This window comes from Amphibalanus amphitrite, unplaced genomic scaffold (assembly GCF_019059575.1).
Source record: "Amphibalanus amphitrite isolate SeventyFive unplaced genomic scaffold, NRLGWU_Aamphi_draft 000419F_arrow, whole genome shotgun sequence".
NCBI lineage: Eukaryota > Metazoa > Arthropoda > Thecostraca > Balanomorpha > Balanidae > Amphibalanus > Amphibalanus amphitrite.
In genome coordinates, this window is record NW_024881913.1 from 112,084 (window position 1) to 133,928 (window position 21,845).

General features: G+C 50.8%; 1 protein-coding gene across 1 annotated transcript in view; it reads right to left on the reverse strand.

Moving 5' to 3' along the window:
• Window positions 1-1,996: 1,996 nt before the first annotated feature.
• The window catches only part of LOC122391048 (neuronal PAS domain-containing protein 4-like), an 83,421-nt gene continuing 63,572 nt past the window's right edge, over window positions 1,997-21,845 (reverse strand). Inside the window, exons 8-11 of the mRNA XM_043384580.1 lie at window positions 8,429-8,535; window positions 7,403-7,556; window positions 4,569-5,630; window positions 1,997-2,687 (exon numbers count right to left, since the gene is read on the reverse strand). Of these exons, the coding sequence (XP_043240515.1) occupies window positions 2,630-2,687; window positions 4,569-5,630; window positions 7,403-7,556; window positions 8,429-8,535 (1,381 nt within the window). The 3' untranslated portion in view covers window positions 1,997-2,629. The remainder of the gene's footprint in view (window positions 2,688-4,568; window positions 5,631-7,402; window positions 7,557-8,428; window positions 8,536-21,845) is intronic.

Sequence of the window (21,845 nt, forward strand, 5' to 3'; positions counted from 1 at the left end):
AATCCATCATATAAGGCCTACAAGAGTGTCAGCTCCATGTAGGGGTCAGTCAAGCATAGGTCAGGGTCAAGGTCAGGTCAACCGGGCAGGCACATATTCCCGAAAATCAAAACTGATATTCGCAGCCTGTGACACATGTTTTATGGGTAATTTGGGGCGTAGAACACGATGGTGACATTCATTTTACCATATGTGTACGTGTTTGGCAAAAAAAGCTCAATTTAAGCAATGCATGTATCATGGTCGTGAAGTAGTCACGAGAAATTGCCAAGATTCACTTCAAGATTTTGGAAAATGCGGAACGATAATTAACAATCGAAGATAGCCATTTGATTGTTCATGGTATTGGCAGTCTAATGGCGTTTACGGCATGTCTGTATGTCTATTCTGTGATTTTATATGATTTTTTGAACATATGCCGTTTTTGGTCGAAAACTCAGAAATCATGACGTCACTAAAACCTCGATATCTCAAAAATTTTCCGACTGATTTTTTTGAAACTTTGTCACAATAAGCTTCAATCAATTCCCTACAGGTACCCAAAATTTGGCGCGCCTGCGGCGCGCCGTTTAAATGCTATGGCCCGGCGAAAAAAGTGGGGGCGTTTAACGCCCCCCCCCCCCCCAGCAACTCGCGGGATAATCAATAACAAAAATGCTCAGGTAAGTGTTGGCAGTTACAAGTCAACTTCTTTATCTCTGCGATAACAGGTAATTAATAGGTAAGTTGTAGGGATGGAAGGACAAATGGCGAGTTATCGTAAAACAATTATGACAGTCTAGCGGCAAACTGCCTGCGAGTGAGGAGGTGGTGACAAAGGAAATCCAGTGCTACCTTTTTTCCAAATAAAATATTTGCGTATGCACATGGGGAGAGTTCAGAAGATAACCGCCTCTCCGATATTACCTACTGGACGATATTACCCAACTTTCCCTTAAAGTTTATTCGAAAAAGGTCCACGTAAAACGGGGCTTTTCACTTTCTCACGTCAGTCAGTAAATCGATGAAGAATGTTCCTAGAACTGATCAGACATAATTAAAATCGCACATCAATCACGCACACATTCACATAATAATACAACGCATGATTAAGTAAAAGGACGGGCTCAGCTTGGTGCCGGTGCGAATGCCTCGGTAACACAGTCGGCGCCGACCAGACTTTAGTGTGTATGCGCGGCAACGTCCTGTTTACGGCTCGACGTGTGTTGTGATCGTGGATCTCGTCGGCTTGCGAACCGATGGTGAGGTACAGGCCTGTGGGCTCTTCGTTCCGGATAATACGTTGCAAGGCACATATAGTGTGAAAATCGATGAGCTGCTCAGCTGTAAGCCACCCTAAAAGTTTGATTGCATCTGACACGTGGTCACTTCGCCGCCTGCCGGTGATAACACGGGCACCAAAATTTACAATTTTTTGAATCCTGTGCACTTGAGTAATTCCACACGAGCCGTAGACAGATAAACAATATCGCACGATAGACATAACTATATTTGGCGGTTCCATTAATGCATCCAAGGTCCAATCAATTCATTACCCTGACCGTCGATCCAGAAGCTATTTTCAGGAATTGTCTTACTGTCAAAAATACCGAGGAAAGCACGAGAAAAAGTTTTCATACTTTCCTGCTAAGAACGTTCGAGCGTGAGACAGTGGGTCATCTTCCTCTTAAAAGTATTGTGATAAAAGTTAAAAACGTTACATGAACTGCTCCCCATTACTATGCTTTCGTGCGTCATTATATTTGACTTCTGTGCAAAACTGGCTTAAAAAAAAAAACAGATTTACCAAAACGCCAACAAGTGGCTATCCTTCAACGCGCAAGATGGATAAGATGATGAGCGATCGGGGCCGAAAAATTGAGCTGTGACCAAACCCCAGTACACTCACAGTGTTAGAGAAGGGCGGGTACTGCATGGTATCGGTGCCTATTCCACGTCATTCCCATGCAAAATGGGGAACTAAAACTCGCAAAACTCCCCATAAAAAACAAACAGAAAATGAAATATCTTATATTGCTTTCTCAACAAACCGACATCAACAACTTTGTATCGCAATATTTGGTACAAAAACACACGGGAAACAAATCGCTGCACGTATAAAGACTACCATATGTACAAAACACTCACCAGCTGCGCCCGACCCCCGTGCTATATCTCGTCCTATCGTCTACCAATTCACAACTACCCGACAGGCACCTCTCGTAATAAATATTAGAGATTACGCTAGGAATCTGTCACGATTCCCGGCTAAGATCATCATTCGTCAGTCCAGCGCGGACAGCGCTGAGTGGCATCCGCTCCGAGAGCAAATGAAGCTGAGGTGAGAGCTCCTTCCTCTTCAGGTTCGAGCATCAGTCGCTCCTGGTCGCTGGGCATCCCTTAGCTCGTGCCGCGTGTAACGATACACCCTGACGCCTCGCTAGTGCGACTTGGCCCACGGAAGACCTACCACTCTCACCGCGCTCACCGCGCTCACCACTCTCACCACGCTCAACACTCTCACCACGCTCACCACGCTCACCACTCTCTCACCGCACGGCGGCACCAAACAGTGTTCCAGAGCACCACACTAGGCCAGCTGAGAGGGTCACGTCACGACAGCAGACTGCTGACTACGGCCTGGTTGAGGTCACGGCGAAACGTCTGAGATCAGCTGATGTCGCTCTCTCGTAGCCCGACTGTCGAGCCTGCAGAAAGATGAAACATCAGGTCATCTGCCGTTATTGCAAGCAGAGTAGGCTAGGCTATTTTGGCGTTTCTTTATCATAGTAATCGTTTCATTTAGTTCATGGCCCCGATCACGAGTAGGTATTTGGCCGTTTCCCACGGTTCGGACTCGGCTGAAAGCCTTGGCTAGAGAGGTACGGCAGTCGCGTGCGTTCCCGGAAAAATGTCGGACGCACGGTGGCTGTTTTGCCTCCGGTCGACGCGCTGCCAGGGGCGTCGTTTTGTATAGGCCTGGTAGGGCCCGAGCCCTACCAATGTTTATTTGGGCCCTACCAATGTTCGCTGAGCCCTACAAATCTTTTGTCACTTATCACTTGGTAAAAAAATCAAAATAAACAGATAAGCAAATAAGCATATATGTACAGTCGTCACAGAAGTGTGTGGCCTGTGGGCCGTAGGAGCTGCTGTCGCGAACCCTTCGCAAGCCGGCAGGGGGTTCTTAGGGAACGGCAAGGCCAGGATCCTCACTCCTCAGGCCGGCAAAGGGTCCTCAGAGGCCGGCAGCACCTTCAGAAGTTCAGTGGGGTCCTTAGAGAACGGCACGGTGCTCTCAGACTCGAGTGGGATCCTCAGAATTGCCGGTGTAGGCCACGCAAAAGTCACCGGTGGGTGTCCGTCAGATGCACATGTGTGGGGCTTTCAGAGGCGCCGGAGTGGGACCTGCACAGTCGCCGGTGAGGGCCCTCTTAAGCGCCGTTTCGGGGCCCTCAGATACACTGGTTTATGGCCATCACCGATATGCGTGGGACCCTTAGAGCTGCTGAGCTGAGTGCTGGTGCGGGCCCTTCATAGGCCAACAAGGGGACCTCAGAGGTCGGTGGTGCCTTCAGGAGCGCCGACGGGGTCCCTTTAGACCGGAATAGTATTCTCAGACGCCACTGGGACCCTCAGAGTCACCAGTGTGGACTCAGTGGACTAACTATCGTGGTGTTTCGAGACCTCGTTAGTTGTCGAACCCTGCAATTGGCGTGGGCCTTCAAAGCCGTTCCTGGCCCCGCAGCCGTCTTTTTCTTTCGGCTTGGGCCATCAAAACCGTTCCTGGCCCTTTTCAGCACAGCCGTGCTTTTAAGTCGGCGTGGGCCTCTTTCAGAATGGCGTGCATTCCTCCGACACTATTATAACTTCCTATTTAGCTGCACGTTTTGTGCACGGAGCTCGGTGAGGACCTAGACTTCCAAAATGTTTTTTTTAGATTTTGGTTTGTCTTGTCAATGACCAGGGCGAAAAAATAAGTGGCCGAAATCCGATGAGAAAGGCAGATTTGGGGGTACCCTACCTTTTAAGCCCCGTCACATATGGCCGGCCGCCGCCTTTGGGCCCTACCAATCATTTTCGGAAAACGACACCCCTGCGCGCTGCTATGCGGCGGCGCCTCCCGGCCAGGGTGCTGATTTGTATGCCACCTGCGGTTATCAGATGACTGTGTCGCGCGCTGTTTTGCTCGTGCTGCGGTGTTGTCCCATCACGGTATGCGCTGTTCCGGCCAAGCCACTAATTGCTAATGATCAGTTGTCATTTAAAGACGCCAGCGCAAAAATGTGCGTGCCACTTAATGCACCTGCCGTCACAGCGCAAAAACGGCCCTTTGCGTGGCAAAGGTCCCCTCGCCAATTTCACTACATGTCTCGGGTGGCAAACCGTCATACCTCTCAACCTTTTGGCTACCTCAGATTACCGCTCTTTTTTATCAACGCCAACGATGTCGTTTTGGAATGCTGACCGTAAAATTACCAGTTCGGAACATTATCATTCACACCGTGCGACACCAGCAAATCGCCTGTACCAAATCAGGCAAAAAGGGACTAATTTCGGCCCATGGGTAGGGTAGTGTGTTCACGTACCTGAGGGGGACGGCGGAGCTGCTGGTGACCGCTCCGGTGGCAGGGTGCGCCCACGTCGGTACCCGAGTCTCCTCACGGCTGGCCGCGTCGTCACCGGACGTCTCCGACGGTGACGAGGCCGACGACGTCGAGAGCGGCGTCGTAAAGTCGTGCAGAGACGACACGTCCGCCCAGCCGGCGAGCAGAGGGCGCTGTTCGACCGCGTGGGGATCCCCCAGGCGCGGCGAGCCGTCCGCCTCGTGCGACGGAGCCACCAGGTCCGGTACGCGCTGGTTGCTCTCCTGCCACGGAGGGCTGAAGGACCAGCTCTCCTGAGCGGCTGTCGTCTCCAGCACCGGATCCACACCCTTCTGACCAGGTCCCTGCAGCCTCAGCGGCGAGAACCGCGCCGCGGTCATCACGGCAGTGTCGCCGCCTCCTCCGCCACCTCCGCCGCCTCCGCCGGAGAAGCCAAAGTGGCCGTCTCTGCGCTCGGAGCCGGGCGAGGCGGCGTGCTGCGGCGAGCCGCGGCCGCTCCAGCCGTAGCTGCCGTAACCGCTTTGGCCGTAGGCCATCAGCCGCCGTTTGATGGGCAGCGGCTGCCGCGGAGGGCTGCCGGCCGGGGGCACCACGGTGGGCGCGCACAGCCGGCGCCGCGGGGAGGGCGGCGTGGCCGGCCGCTTCTGGGGCGAGGTGAACGGCTGCGGGCACGGCGCAGGTGCCGGCTCGGGCCGCTCGGCAGCCGCCGAGCTGAAGGTGTGCTCGTAGCGCGGCCACTGCGACGGCTCCAGGGACGGGTAGGCGTGATAGGGCGCCGGCGGCAGCGCGTACTGGGCCGTCGGTAGGACTGGAGGGGACAGGTGGTGCGCGCCCGGGTGCGGGGAGATGGGCGCGTGCAGGTAGGCCGAGTGCAGAGCGGCCGCCTCATGCGGGTGGTGGTGGTGGGAGTAGCCGAGCAGCTGCTGGTAGTAGGCCGGCGCCGGCGTCTGCGCGTCGTACTGCAGGCTGTACTGCAGCTTCCCCTGCATCGAGTAGTAGTGGTAGAGCCAGGCGTTGGCGCGCATCACGGCCGCCTCCTCATCACTGAAACGGAAGCAACTGCGTCAGTCTCGGCAATCCCTTCGCTGCTTACCCCTAAAATATTTACAATCGTGGTACCTAACCGAAGTTAATTGCTATAAGATATCATGCTGAGAATGCGACACCTTGTGAAGTCTGAAAATGTCTCATATCAGATATATCAGCGCTATTCCCAGACTGCGGCTTCTTGTCATCAAAACTAGTAAGATCAGAATAACTGACGTTCGATTCCAGTTTGATTATTTATACTTCAGATTATTTAGCGGTCCTTTTCTGGGAAGCCGCCGATGCGTTTAGCCGTCGGCCCTTATCAGCGCGATCTGAAAGGCGTTATCTCGGCTGCAGCGACTGATGTCTAACTGGGCTGAGGCGGTAACACCTCTGAGCATCTGACTACCGTCCGATAGGTGACGGAGGCCAGCCGCGGTCACCGGCAATTACTCGTCAGCTTAGTGTCTGTAAAGCGCCGCCACTGGGGCACCAAAAGTGTGGCATCTCAGGGCTGCGTGAGAGCGTACCCCCTGCAGACACATTTTTGACCGAGTCCGACGGGTGCTGACGAGCCGCGCACAGCGCCAACTTGCCGGGACGATAATCGCATCATTAATTATGGCTTCGTAGGTCGCCCGTGACAGACGATTGCAAGGTCCACTGCTGATGCCCGACAAACCCGATTTCAGCTCAGTAATGTGGTCGGCATGAGAAGTGACGAATTGAGAAGGTGTGGCGCATTGTTTTCGTGCATTTTCCGACCGTTATTCGGCGCTTTTTGCTGCCATAATTGAGCCACACCTAGAGTTGCAACCACGTCCACCGCTGCATCTCAGAGAAACTCAAGGTGGCCCCAATCAATGCGACCCTTCCCGCCCAGAAAAATCAGCTCGGCTTTTGCTAGCAAAGCAAAACTGTAATCCGTCTGGTTGCAGGGTCCGATTTTTGCGCGGTGGTCTCGGCCATTTCTCTGGCCGGGCCTCTAACTGTCGACAGGCGAGCGGCGGACTTGCGGCAGATCTCTGCGGCGATACCGGCTGATCAGTCAAGGACCCCGAGAGTGGACTGCAAGGTCAGGACGGCGCGCCTCAGAGTCGATCGGCACACCGCGCCGACCGGAGACGGTCACACGGACTCGTCACAGCGCTCACACCCGGCTGTTGTACCAAACTCATCCGGGAATTATACCAGAACTGCTTGGCACTCCCACCGGCATTATTCAGTGGGTTCCAGCACAGTCTGTTCATATCACCGAATCGGTACGAAACCGGAATTGGCAGCGTGTTTCTGCCACGCTCCCATGGCCAGACGGCACCCGGCAGCCGCGAAGGCCGTCCTGGGAGTTAGGCTGTACCGCGCGACACTACCGACTCTGCAGATCCTGTTTCGATCCAGGATGTTGGGCCACCTGAGAGCGCATGGTAATGGTGCCAGCTGCCGCGTGTTGGTTTATTCAATGACCCATGTTTCCATTGACATTAGGGGATCCGTTTAAGAAGGCTTGAGGGCAAATGAGGTAATGACGACGGACGAGGATCGCGTGGGAGATGCACTTTTATACGAACCCATCTTTGAAAGTATTGGATGTGTCAAGTAGGCACCGAAACATTGAATGTTCTTATTTTGCGCTGCTGTTTCAGCCGAGTCCAACGAAGTATACAGAATATTCACCGATTCATCAACAAGTCATCTTATTTTTTAAGTGGAGTATGTATATTGTATAATATTGATAATTATAATGAAGATAATGATAGCGGAGATAATGATAATGGAGTGCGGCTCACCTGAGGACCTGGCAGGTGCAGATGATGACCGGGTGTTGCGAGCTCTCCAGGTTCTCCTTGACCTGCAGCACGCAGTGGGCCCAGAGCCAGTGACCTCCGCGACCCTGCAGACGCAGCAGCAGGATACAGGCGCGGTCCTGGTCCGACGTGCTGACTGAAAACGCAAATGGACCGTAAGAGATGGTGTGTGGTTAGTTTTAATGACGAAGGATGCAAGACGATGATCCAGCGCTTTTATGTGGGTAGGCACATTACCTATATTATCTGGCACTGACATAGAATAGGCACCGAAGCACAGTGCCTTCCATCAGCAACTGTTATGCCAGATTGAAAATACAATAACATACTCCTAGCTGTATAAAACTAGATGCCTCCAGCAGACGGTGGCAACAATACTGTGGGATTTGCGCTGTTTTGGAGACCCAGGCGGAGCATATCTGTGACGCGAGGCAGACATGGTCGGCTCTTATTAGAGCTGATTGCTGAACAAGACCCGTGTCGCTTTTGGGTGACAGCCTGGCCACGATTCGTGTATGACAGGCTCCAGCGCCATTGTCAATGGCTAATCGCATTGTTTGACACGATCGGCCGTCGACAAAAGTGTGCAGTCGGCCGTCAGCGAACAACACCAAGCAGCGGAGAGCCGTCGGCAGGTCTCAGGCGACAGGTTTGCCGCAGTTAGCGACTGTTGTCACCGTCTGTTCCGACACCAGCTAGGTACAATCAACATATCCGCGCCGTCTTTGAAGCTCACATTTTGCGAACCAGAGCCGAGCAAAGTAACTGCATATGTATGAATTTTATGGTAGAACTTATAACTTAACAAAATTATAAGGATTGGTAGCATGATTGGGTGTCCCCAGCAGAAGCTGTGGGCACTACGGCTTCTCCCCAGCATTTGCACATATTGACTGGTCAAACAGATGTCTCCGGCCGTTTCTGTTGGCTGAGAGCACTCTTTGAGTTTGAGCCGTGTTTGCTGAGTTAACTCGCTGAGTTTGAGCCGCACCGGCTGAGTTCACTCACTGAGTTTGTGCTTGCTCTGGACATCTCGCATGTTGTCCCAGTGGACGAGCTGATACCAGGAGAGGCCCTGAATCTCTGCGCTCCGGTGGCCCAGGTAGAACTCTCCGCTGAAAAGGTAGAAAGACGAGTGTCAGCAGTAAGGAAACGACACAGGACAAATGCAAACCGAGCCATAGTGGGTGGTTGGGCGTGATGGCTGCAGTGATGTTAGGTTACGACACTTGTATGCGTGAGTTAAGCATTTTTTACGATCATGTTGATTACCGTGCATACAGACAACGAAGAGTTCTGATAAATCATTATAAATAATCTAGGGTCAACTCGTATTTCTTACTTTTCTTAAGTGATACGAAGGCTAGTTAAGCTACGTAGTAGTACGAAGATAAGGAACACTCGATCGCCTTTGCCGGTCGGTAACTAATTTCATCACGTTTCAAAGTGGTAGGAACTAGGGTGACCCGCGTGCTCCGCAACGCGAAAAGGGGCATTTACGATCGGCGGGTGTTTGGTTGTTCTTGTGTCGGTTGGTTTATCTATCCATTTCGGTCGATTACTTTTTGACGGCTAAACGTTTTGGTTTGTGGAAAAAATATCCACCGCATCGAGGTGCCCGTGTCTGATAAGCATGCTTTCCAGTTCAGAATCTGTCAAATGTGCTTTATAATTTAGGCGCGTAGTTTTAAGACAAATGAAAGGCGTAGATAATTTTCGCTAAAAATCGTTTTGCAGAGGTTTGAAACATTTATATTTTTAAGAATACTGTTGCTTGTCATGCAAACGTGACGATTGGATCTTGGAGAGAATTGAATGCTCTTTCAAATGATAGCATTTTCAATTGTCAAACGTATCAGGTTAAGCAGCAAAATCCGTGTAATTATTTAGTGGCACATTTTGGACAAATACCATTTAATTCAGCGATTTTTTCCACATTATTTTTGATCAATTAGCTTTTAACAATTTTTCCATGAGAGACGGTACATTTTTATTGCTAATAGGCGCTGTTTCAACTCATTCCGTCTGGCGATCACCTGAAATTAATATAAATTCAAAAATCCGTCCAAAACGTCCATTTTTCAAAAGAAAGTGTCCTCCCCGGTGCACGTGGCGCGTGCCAACCCCTGCACCGCACACCATTCGATAGCCCGTTCGATTCTCTACACGATGCTGTTTTCCCCGTACCGGTCGGGCCCACGGTTACCGAGATATTGCACCGGGACCGGACCCGTGTCGGGCAAATTTGGCTGTTTTCGCCCGTTTTTGCCAGCCGATTTATACATGTAAAGTCTATGACGCGAATTTGCACTTTTCGGACACGCGCCACGCGCTCGCTATCGATCCGATCGAGCTGAGACCCCTCAAAGGCACGTTGTCCATCCTTGTTCTATGAGTTGCGTAAACTTCAGCGCGCCAGGTGCGACGGTCTCGCCTGTAACCCGCGCTACGTGGCACCATGTCGCGACCTTCGTAATAGACAGAAACTACGTCACCTCAAATAGTAATATAGATTGTGAATGCAGGTAAGAGTTGACCTTACTTCAGGGACTTAACGTTTGATTTCATCATAACTAGTGCCAGCTGTTCCTCAAATTCAATTTCTTCGTCCGCTTTCCTGGCATTACGCTATTCCGGTCGGAGCAGGAAAATAAATAACGCATAATCATTATCACATATACTCAGCTAAATAGCTAATATTATAAGTAAAATTTACTTCTAAGTAGGTAGGTATGCGCAAAATAACTTCTCAGATTTCGTTTCCTTTTATAGTGTCGGCAGCGACCAGTGAAGTCACGATTATCAATGCCTACACACAACACACTGTGCCCGCCCCCGTATCTGAGCCGCCCCACAAAAACCATGTCGGCTGACGACGGGGCAGGTCACAAAAACAGTGTCGTCTGGCCCGCCGCCGCGGCCGCCGGCCGCCGCCGCACACTTATCAGACATTAGTCGATTGCGATGATACTGGTATTATGGGCGCGTGGAGCGCTTCCGACTCGCCCTGCGCCGCACCGCGACGGCGCCTGTTGGGCTTTTTTTTACACGTGCCCTTATCTTGACCTAGCGATGCACAGAAAACCAGCCCGATGTAACCAATCACTGCTTGAAGATTGGATTTTGACCTAAAGCCAAGTACAGAATTATCAAGGACTTATAAAGTAATGAAATCGCCTGATTCACGTTTTGCAATTATCATACCCAAAAAGGAAATGCTAAAATCCCGGTATTTATCAGTATAGTGGACCATTTAGCGTGCCATACCACACATCACTCCAAAGTCCATCGGAAAGTCCGCAGACTCCGGAAAACCAGCCCAGCAGTCCATCAAATTAGCCACCCTCAGTTATTCAATTCGGGTAGCTTTCAGTTTAGGGTGGTGGCTACCTGTAATTGACGCTGGTTCCGACTGTTCTTGGCCGCTCGAAATCGCCTTTGGCCAACATAAGTCGGCTTATTTTTCCACTGGTTAGAGCGGATCGCCTGTCCGCGTGAGCGGGGCCCGCCGGAAGCAAATAATCGCTGATTGCTCGCACCTGTGTGGCGGAGATTCCCGCTCAGATGAAGGAAGTGCCAGATCCGGTCAGAAGACGGAAAGCACAACGCTGAACTCATAGCGCTATGTCTTCGAGCATGGTGCGAAACTGAACTTCTGTACGGCGCCACGTGTCCTGGTCATAGGTCAGGCGTTCACACAGTCATCTGAGAGATTTAGCATGAGAAGATGACGCTCTGAACCGGCACTGCCTTAGCTTCCACGCCGTGGTCGTGGTGGCGTTTGAGCGCTGTGGGGGCCGGAACTGCATCCTGTTGCGCATGTCTGTTTCATAACTCCGACGCACTCTGAATCATGAGCTGATTAGTTTGGTATCTCCGCCCAGATCATCTCCCATGCCATAAAGTTACGCCTGAGTCTGGAGGCAGCTTATGACCAACCGCAAAGCTGGCCAAGTTAGTGTGAAGTGTTATTGGTTCCGGAAGGAACGGTCCCGTTTGCAGCTTTGGCTTATCGCCAGCTCTGCCGGATGGTGGCTCCCCCACTCGGTACAACTGAGAGCGTCCTGCGTCGTGACGCGGTGCGGAGAGCTGCCGAAAGCTAAGAGCCCCTCCACGGCCTTTGCGATGAAGGCTGCTCCTGCTCATCCGGCGAAGTCAAAATTCCGCCATCGCCCCGCTCGTCTCCGCCAGCATTAGAGAAGCCCTAAAAACGACGTTTCATAATCCGACATACACTAAATGAACATTAGCCCGGGTACGGACAGTCGATGTTCTAATGGACGGGGCATCGGCGGGCGCAAAAACCACGTGCGCCCCGCCGTCGTCGCTCATATCGGAGAGCCCGCCGGCGGCGGTGGCGGCGCGGCGGCGACGTGGAGTGGCGCGCGCCGCCTGCCGCCGATATCGGCCGCCGCCAGCCGTCTCCGCTCTAATGGTGCGTCTAGACTGTCGGCAAAACCGACGCGCTGGCCGAATAGTCCGCGAACCTGGCGCTCCGTTCGGAATATCACCGAAGGCGGACACGTCGTTCGGGGACTCCAGGCTGAGGTGAGGCTGGGTCAACGCCAATGTTGGCGAAGTGCCTCAGAATTGTGTAAATTTGTGAGCACTGGACAATCATTGAAGGTTGCATTCAATGGTCAGCAACAGTCGTGCAGTGTGTTCACATTGGTAATGCATGAAGTTATGTAAGACGTGTCACGAAGCACAAAAGTCTTCCCCTTTCGTCACCGTATCAGACTGAGGTCGCGCCGGATTCGGTGTATCCAGAATAAGTTACTGAGCGTATCGTGACAAGTGCGTTTATTTTAACTCCCGGAAGACACCGTGTCTATTTCGGTCGGAGCCGAGAGGATCCGGCAGGGACACCAGACTGACACGTGCCACTTTACGCTCCAGGTGACAGTGTCAGCGGGCGCCCTGCCCTCCCTTCACGGACATGAAACCGGTATCCTGGGGGCATCTCCTACCTTCGGTGATAGCAAGAACGTCATGTCCCCATCCGTGTCCTCTGTGGTGACTGAATACTGCAGGTAAGCACGTCTTCGATGCTGAAGACGGTTGAAAGGGTATCGAAACCCGGCACTGGACTTCACGAATATTTAGAAAATAGCAGCTACCAACGGCAACGGAAAACGTAGGCAACGATCATTGAAGGTCTTTGTGCTTTAATCATGTCTCGTCAAGGAATATTCTGAATGACTTGTAAACATGCACACATCAAACAACAGACTAATTATCATATTGTGAACATTATTCCGGCGAAGTGTATTAAACATTTTCCTCTTTCCTTCTCAACAGTTACGACATTATAGCCGTGCATGCAGGGCCGTATTTGCTATGCAGAAACTTTGCATCGGGCTCGATCCCCGCTGCTGGACCACCAGAGCAGCAGCCCATAAGCCACAACCATAGCACCACCATTCGCGGCCGAGGCAATCAAACAAGCCTCTCCAAAACGCCGGGATCGTCGCTGCAGATAAAAGCGATGCGCCACGCGCGCCCCATGCGCCGAAGGTCACCAGTCGATTGCAGTGGGGCTCGTTACGACTGCGACCCCACTTTCAGCTGAGTCGTTAGCACCATGTACCGCACGGAAATAACGACAGCGATGCTGGACGAGCGGTGCACACACTCACCGCCGCACCTTATCTGAGTGCATTTTATTTCTGTCAAACTGCGCCGCTTATGTAGCCGATCACTTGGACAGGCCGGACGCTTGTCGCGCTTCAAAGACGCTCTCCCGATTTTGCTAAGTGCAGTGCTGTCCGCACCGCCGTATCTGTCCGTCTCCGTTTGTCTCCAGCCGTCTCCGACGGAGCTTTTTTGCACCCGGCCGATAGATTGGAACTGGACGGGATCATCTATAAACGGTTTAGCACGATTGATTTGCGGTGATTGCGGCATTCATTAGCGCGCGCCGGGGACGTTGGGGCGAGCTGACGACCGGTGCGGACCGCCGCGGAGTCGCGGACGCTTTACCAACCTGACCGGTGACCGACCTCCCGCGCCACCCTCGCCGCACTGCGCCAATTTAATCGCTCCAGCTTTCGGCGCAGCTCACCGTTGGCGGTGCCGGTCGGGCCGGCGGTAATGGACAAAGTTCGAGTCATCCCCGGTAATGGCCAGGGGGCAGTTATCTATGACCGGTGAGCGGCGTGGCTGCACTGCCGGTCGCCACAATTATGCAGTCGTCGCCTCGCTACTCAGCGCCGGCTCAACGGAGGAGAACGGAGGGAACGGAGCGCAGCCGGAACGGGAGGGGACCGGGCCTCCACACCAAGACGCCACTCAGCCGATCGGTAATGGCTCTGGGCCTTTCCAAAACGGGCAGTCGCCTAACGAGGAATGAATTAAACACAGCCGCAGTAGTCAACGAAAAGTACACGAATGCAAGTTTGATAGGCTTTTAATTACGACTGGAAGGGAATGTTGCGGTCATTTTCATTCTCGCGCTTATTTTGCCACCACAAATTGTTTTTGAGTGCTCATCATTCCAAAAAATGCCCACCAAATCAAACCGAGGTGACAGGGATGAAAAACGATGAGGGGTCAGTTCCTCTGCCCCCCCTCTCTCTCTCTCTCTCTCTCTCTCTCTCTCTCTCTCTCTCTCTCTCTCTCTCTCTCTCTCTCTCTCTCTCTCTCTCTCTCTCTCTCTCTCTCTCTCCTTCTCTGTCCTCTCCTCCTTACTCCTTCCTACCATCCCTGTTCCCCTGCTCCCCAGTCGTGGGTCGGTGATTCGGCACCGCGATCCGGAGCGGCTCGGCTCAGCTGGAAGGCCGGGCAAGAGGCCGGCCGGGGGTCACCCGGTCACCGATTGTTTCGCGGCCGGGGAGGGCACTCCGAGGCCAATCGTGCAGAGACGCGCAGCACCGCCCCAGGGGACCTCACAGAGCAGCCCGACACCCCCGTCTGATCGCTGGGAGAGATATCGGCGCACTGACAGTCAGCGCTCGGCAAGGCACTGTCAGGAAGGACAATGGGTTCCCAATCACGCATGAAAAGAAGCGCATGGCATTGTTCGAGGATTGTAACTGTTTGATGCGCTACTGGAATTCGTGGTATTTGAATAAGTGTGACAATGAAATAGAACTCAGAAGCTTGCAAACAAAGCCATGCATCATTCTGAATGTATGTACGTAATTTGAAGAGCGTCAAAATCACACAAGGCGTAAACAGTGCCTTCTTAAAAATCGAGACCATGACTTTCACTCCATCAACATACATGTTTCCCGGCTCTTCCTGCACCCTATCCCACTGGCCACTGACAGAGGGAGTGACGCTCTCCCCCCCCCCCTCCGCCGTCTCTAGCGACCGTGCAATGACGAGATAACGGTATCAATTCGGGGTAGCATCCCGCCTTTCCGGGCATGCTGGCACCCCACTGCGCGCCCCGGCACATGACAGCCATTTCACGCACCGTCCGACGCCTCGCGACGCTGCTGCGTTCCAAGAAGCGCTGTTTGTTGGTGTCGGAGTCGGCAGGGTGCTCCATTGGCGGCCCATACTGCCCTCCGACATGCCACCGACTTCCGCGCGCAGCGCGCCGAGGCACCGTTGAAGGTGTGACGTGAATATTCGGGGTGATTGAGTGCATGAGGCGCTCATTGAACGGAAGACTTGTTACGTAACACTGAGAGCATTCGTTCATGACACTGTCATGCGCAATGGTCTACAAGTGAGGTGGATGTAAAGTGTAAACACGAGACAAGTGAACTTCATAACGGAGCGGAATGGTGGACTACAATGGAACGCATCAAAGCAGTGGAGGAGGACAACAAAGCTGTCGGACGATGGTGTCGTAAGGTGCCTTATCAGGGAGTGATATCAAGACGAGTCTTGGCGGAGTATCTTCGAGAGCTGTCCATCGAGCACGCGCCCCGCAACACGCCAGGGCGAGGCAATGAACACTGAACGGTCAATAGCCACTGAGCGGGCATCACCGAGCCATTGTGGTCTGACGAGCGATCCATTGTGTTCCCCCAGTCAGTGACATCCCACTCCTGCGGATTCCACGCGGCGTCCGGCTCCCACTACTCGAGTTTCCCGTCAACAAACCTCTCAACACTCATCATAGACCGCTATGTTATCTCGATCGATGCCTCACGCCCGTTCTCAGCGGGTCCGAAGGTCCGGCTCCTCGGCGCAGTCCGCCTCTCTTTCTCTCGCGGGGATTCTCAGGCGGAGAAGGATGCGCGGCAGATGCAGATGCTGAAGATGACCGTGGTACTCACTCAAGCGATGTAAAGACTATTTTTACCTGCAGTATCATAACCATCACTTTGGAGAAACATTGCCTTAAACAACAGTAAATTATCACTATCTAAGGCAAGCCAAGTGTGGCATGCAAATCGGGTTTCCCAATGTCGGTCTGTATGGGTTTACCACCCCTCGGCGGGTGGAGGGTGGGCCGGAGCCGATGCAATACCGTCTATGCAAGTCGTATCCGTTTTATGGTACAAAAAATGAACCATACGGGTACGGCCGATCAGATTAATTCGTTTGAATAATGGGTGCATCATCGAACTGAATTTATTTCATAAATTGCTACGAGATTGCATACCAGAGCACACTCATTGTAAAACATAGGTATCTTAACATTTGTAGGTACCTATTTGTAGGATGCAGATAAATGGACGGAAGGTACTGGGCCAATGACGCGTTAGTGACTATAGTCCAAAAAAGAAGGGATGCAATTTGCATGCTTTCCTGAATTTCATCCTATGCACATTAGTCGCATATTCATTCAATGTATGCACTCATGCGCTCTGCGAAATTTACCCTCAATGCCTAGCCTTCCCTGATGCCCGTGACATGTAATTTTCGCTGTGCGCCGGTTTTGCCTCGTCGGCGGGCGACAGTCACGGCGCAGCTGCCGTCAGCTCCCAGCTTGACGACCTGTTGAGATGCTAGAGCGAAGAGAGCGTCAAGTGCTCCATTTTGAGTGTGGAGAGGCCGAAAAGCAGCCAGAGGGCCACTCGAGTCCCGACGCCGCCAACAGGGTGCCACCTACCGTTCTCAGGCCTCGCCAGGATTGCCGTAAATCGGCGCAGATCGCACGGTCCGGGCCCTGGGACCGAGGTGCAGAGTGTTCTTGATTTCTCGTCGATAACAGCCGACATCTCGTGGCACAGCGGTGTCTCACACGTCGTTTTTACGGACGGCGCTGAGATGTCTGTGCGCAGTCCGTGGGAATTCCTCTTTACGCAGAAGTAAAGTGAGCTATTACCATGCACGAAGCGCAGCCGGACCCGCCCCTTGTTCGCCGAGGCAATTGTTAAGTACATAATGAGCGCTTGTAGAGTCTCATCCAGCCAAGCTCTCAATAACACCTGTGCCGTGTCTGCAGCAATAATTTGCAGTTTGATGTAATAGTTACCCAGCGTCGGCTGTTTCACTGGGCCGGCTCGATTAGCAAAGTGATAATGAGAAGGCGTTCAATAATTCAGACGATCGAGCTCTGTGGAATGCACGGTCCTAGACCAACGAGGGCCGTTTCGAGGAATGGACTAGGTATGCTAATGCCGACAGAACCTTTGCTTTGCACTGGCGCTCCTCAATGATTCATTGAGAGACCGAGGATGCTCATGTTGTGCCATTAGTCGGTAATTGATGGCTCTATCACAGTCGTAGAACAGCTCAACTTAGCGCCGGCCTAGTGCGGTGCACGGTGGTTATCCTGAGGACCGGACCGCAGGTTCACAGGGTCCCTGCTGGAACTGCCCCCGCACGGGACGTGTGATTCGATAGAGTCGACGACGCCGACACGCAATTAGTGCCGGCTTGCTAATGGAAAAACTCTGGGAGCGAAGAAAGGCACGCTAATACCAAATGTATTCGGAAGTATTTAAGGTTGTTTACTACTCATAAACATATGCCAAACCCAGAAGCAATCTACTGATGTGGGCTGACTAATTAGGACTTGCGGAAATGGGAACTGAGATTACAGAGCAACTATATTATTTTGCCACCTCAGAGGAAAAATGATCACTTATTGAGACCAAAGTGCCGATAACGCTGAAATGGCTGGCCATCCTGTCTCATCCAAAGCTTCTTCCAATTTCAACTTTACCTAAAACGGATTTAGTTATATCAATTATCCTCCACAACTAGCGCCATGGATGCGCTGCTTTTAAATCAGTTTCGATGTCCTTTATCTTAAATACATTGTGCCTTTGTTTTCAGTTATACATCGAATGGTGTGCAATGCTCACAATATCAATCAGAGGTAATTCACAAGAGAGAGAGAGAGAGAGAGAGAGAGAGAGAGAGAGAGAGAGAGAGAGAGAGAGAGAGAGAGAGAGAGAGAGAGAGAGAGAGAGAGAGAGAGAGAGAGAGAGAGAGAGAGAGAGGAGAGAGAGAGAGAGAGAGAGAGAGAGAGAGACAGACAGACAGACAGAAAAGGAGAGAGAAGATGAAAAGAAAGAGAAACATACAAAGAAACAGAGAAACTGCAGCAGCTGACCGAAACAAGTGCTGCGTCGGCTGACGATTTTGGAGCAGCCGTCAAGCAGTCCGGCACAGAATTACTTGCAGACAGTGAGTAGCCAGCAGAGGGAAAACCGCAGGCACAAACAGAGCCAATCAGCTGTGCCGGAGAAGGTAGGAGGCAGCAGACGCCAGCTCGGCGACGGTGAAAGCTATGTGAGGCTGGTGGCGGAAGATGTTCGCCGGTCTTCACTGCTGCGTTCAATGAGCGAGACCTGCTGCGATTAGCAAGAGCAATGCTATGCGAAAGCATGTGCTGTTGATTGGCATTACCAAAACAATTTCAATTCGGTGCTGCAGTCACCATATGAATGTCTTCCGTAAGTTCACGAACCACGGTTTAGAGCAGTTATCCTGATGCTCGATTCATTTCTTTATACATGAATTGCAAATATGTAAGTTGTAACTATGCCCTCATCTAAACTTGATCAAATTGTATAAAACACATTCATTATAAGTCACGGAATGGTTCCAGTCAGCTGGTTAATTGCAGAATGTAGTCGCACAATACGCTAGCAGGACAAATCATAGCCAGACAGACTTGACAGCTACCACAGCGTCTATATCAAGAAGCAGGGCTCAAAACGGCATTGGAGCACTAGCACTTCTGGCCGGTCTTCAGCTAGGTGTCTGAAGGAGCAGCTTTAAAAGTAATTTTAGACCAGTAATGTAACATAAAAGTTCACGATCATAATCAACATTGACATTAAAGTCACTCGTGAAAATACTAGCGTCAGGCTCCTGCCGACATGAATGATTACGGAGCGAGCGAAGCGAGCGTAGTCTTTCCTTAGATTAAAGGGACACTCCCACCTTAACATTAGTTTTGAGTTGAGATAGCCAAATTGGTGGCCATGGCCTGCAAATACCGGTTTGGGCACTCACAACATCGACAAATGCTTTAATTCGGAGATATGGAATTTCAAACTTGCAGTTTTCGGATTCTAAGGGGCTAGTGCATTGGTATGCCCCCTTAGAATTTGTGACGTCAGCGGAGATCTAACGATTTTTAAATCTTTTACTAAAACGTTTGGTAGCACGCGGTGGTATATGCTGCTTTGCGCGCAACAAATGCCGCACTTTCAAATAAAGTCGCTAGGAACAGCGGAGATCCCAAAAAGTAAACAAAAGTAAAAGTCTAATATCTTGAAAACCGGTGAATATTTTTCGATGAAATTTGGTAGATATTCGTTTTCGCTCTTTCTGAACCGAGCGACATCACTTTCGTGCCAATTCATTAACTTTTTTGAAGGTGGGAGGGTCCCTTTAACGGAAATTTCTGGCCGGCCGGCCGTGCGGACGCTTTTGCGAGGCTTATATCTCAGCAACCACTTGACCGATTTACACGCGGTAATTTTTGTAGGGTAGCTTCATTCCTTCTACCAAGTATTGGACTATTCCCGATGCATTTGGGTGACCCCTTATGCACGTGCCACGTGCAAAACGAAGAGGTGTCAGTTTTGTAATTGTTGCAATATCTCGGTAACTACTTGGCCGATTGCGCTGAAAGTTGGCATGTAGTAGGCACCCACTAGGCACTGCATATCCATGTGCCAGAAATGGGGTGCTGCTGCACGTGCGCACGTGCAGGGGTCGTTTCCAGATCTCGAGAACGGCTGGACCGATGGCGCTCAAATTTGGTACACGGTTAGGGACCAGTTAGTAGGGTGCCGTGCACAAGTCAGTTGGAACCCATTTTGCACGTGCGCACGTGCAGGGTGCCGCTTCCAGATCTCGAGAACGGCTGGGCCGATTGTGCTCAAATTTGGCACATCGCTAGAGACCGGTTAGTAGGGTGCCGTGCACAAGTCAGTTGGAGGTACCCCCTCGAAATTTCGCACGTGCAAGGCTCACCCTCTCGCTCGCTCCGTTAGTCGCCCCAAAAGGCGTTATACTGGTAAGTAAAAGTTATTGCATTTGATAAAATCCTCGATATTGTCTATCGTAGTTTATTAAGAATACATCATAAAAATAGAACTCGCTGTTCGCCCTTGTGCAAAACCATTCAAATTACTCATATGATTATGTAGCCGTATCTCAGAGTCATATAACTTGTATGATTCAATTAGGTCAAGTTGCATCCTGGCAGCATATGTATACATGTTAATTGATTGATATTTTCCGGAATCTGTTCATGCTTGTTTGGTTGCATCATTACCTTTATCCAATGGCATCCCATGGAGCTTAGCTCACCTCTGGTTATTCAATGGCTCATCAATTACTAGCATCACCTCGTCTGAAAAGTCACAAAGCGTGCGGATGTCGTTGCATGTATAATTTATCAATTCAAAAAAATAACATGGCGCTTTTCTTGTTCAGTGTCGATATGAATACTCACTACTGGACACAATTTGGCGAGTTTTTTTTTAATAAACCCAAAACTCTTTGGTGCTTTTAGAGAGTTACTGACATTGTTGCGCCGCCGCCGGGTACTGTCGGGCGGCGTTCTGTGGTCCTAAATTGGGCTGCACATTATGTCTTCCATTTTATATTTAGGTTGCTGATTAATGCATCAAATAATTTTCTAGCAGCATCGCAGAACTGTGTAGAGGTTTCAACATCAGTATTTTGTGACCATGTTAATCATAAAGTGACATCGAGTACATTTTAACAAGTGACCGAGAGTAGCTGCTGCTTTTAAGAGTAGTATGGTCCACATTTTAGTTGCAAGATAAATCAACGAGCTAGATGCGAAGTGCTTTTTAAAATAATGTATAGGAATGATAATAGAATTATATATTTCTAAGCTGCACCAGCCCCAGCTCAGACAATGAATAAAACCAATTGAAACATTCATTAAGTTTTACAAACAAGAACACTGCAACCAAAGTTCACAGGTTAACCCTCGCCCGCACATGCGATTTTCCCATCCTAGAACGCAAATGGGGGGTGGTTGCCACCCCCCCCCCCGCGCCATTTCGTTCCTGTTGGAGATAGAGCTTAGCAGTAAAGACCAAAAAGATTCTTTGGGAAGAGACAAATCCAATGATACCCAGTTTTACCTTCTCAGGTCAGTCATTGACCTTCCAGGTCAGGTCAAACTAAAAAATGTTGCTGTTTTGGGTCACCGTTGGATATCAAGTGTGCTGCTTATCAAATACCGATGACGATGCTGTTTTCTGGTGCCAAGCCAGCTAGAACCTCTTTGTCACACTACCCGACCAGAATTTTGCTGCTGAGGTCATTTCAGGTCAAGTTAGGTCAAGGTCAATTATATGTGTTTGTATGTCTGTGTGTGTCTGTGTGTATACTGATGTGTGCACCGATTGTTTTTGGGTCCATATTACATGAAATCATGATCTGAGAAGCTTTTACCAAAAATGCAGTCAAAAAAAAATCAAAAAAAGTAAATTCAGCTTGCCTAAAACGCAATTATCTTAGGTGACCTAGGTTGACCTTGACCCTGACCTTGACCCCTGTACATCGTCAAACAACATGTTCCATGATAGGTAGGAGGTAAGACTGGCAAAAAAGGCCGAAATCAGGGTGTCAAAAGCTCATAAGGCCCATGGCAAACGCAAGATGTTGAGAATTGGCCATTTGGGTCATGACATGACCTGAAAAACAAGGTCATATCTCCGAAACCAAAAATCACAGAAACTTGAAATTTTCAGTGGACATCAAGAAAGGATAGAGGAGCAGCTATACGAAAAATCAGCCTCCTAGCTCTAAAAATGTTGAGTGCAGAGCAGAAAGACTACCTGGGGGGGTGGCAACCACCCCCCCATGTGCGGGCGAGGGTTAAATAGCCTCTCTTGGAAATATGTCAGCATGCTCGCAGAAATGGACAGTCCAGGCCCCAAGTGTGAGCAAAATGCCGAGCGCCGAGTCTGAGTTTTGCCAATTTGCAGCCTGCATTCCTAGAGAAAAACCACAGTCACCTGCCAAATATGTGCATTTCAACTGGCGTACCTATCCGTCAAAATTGACATACTGT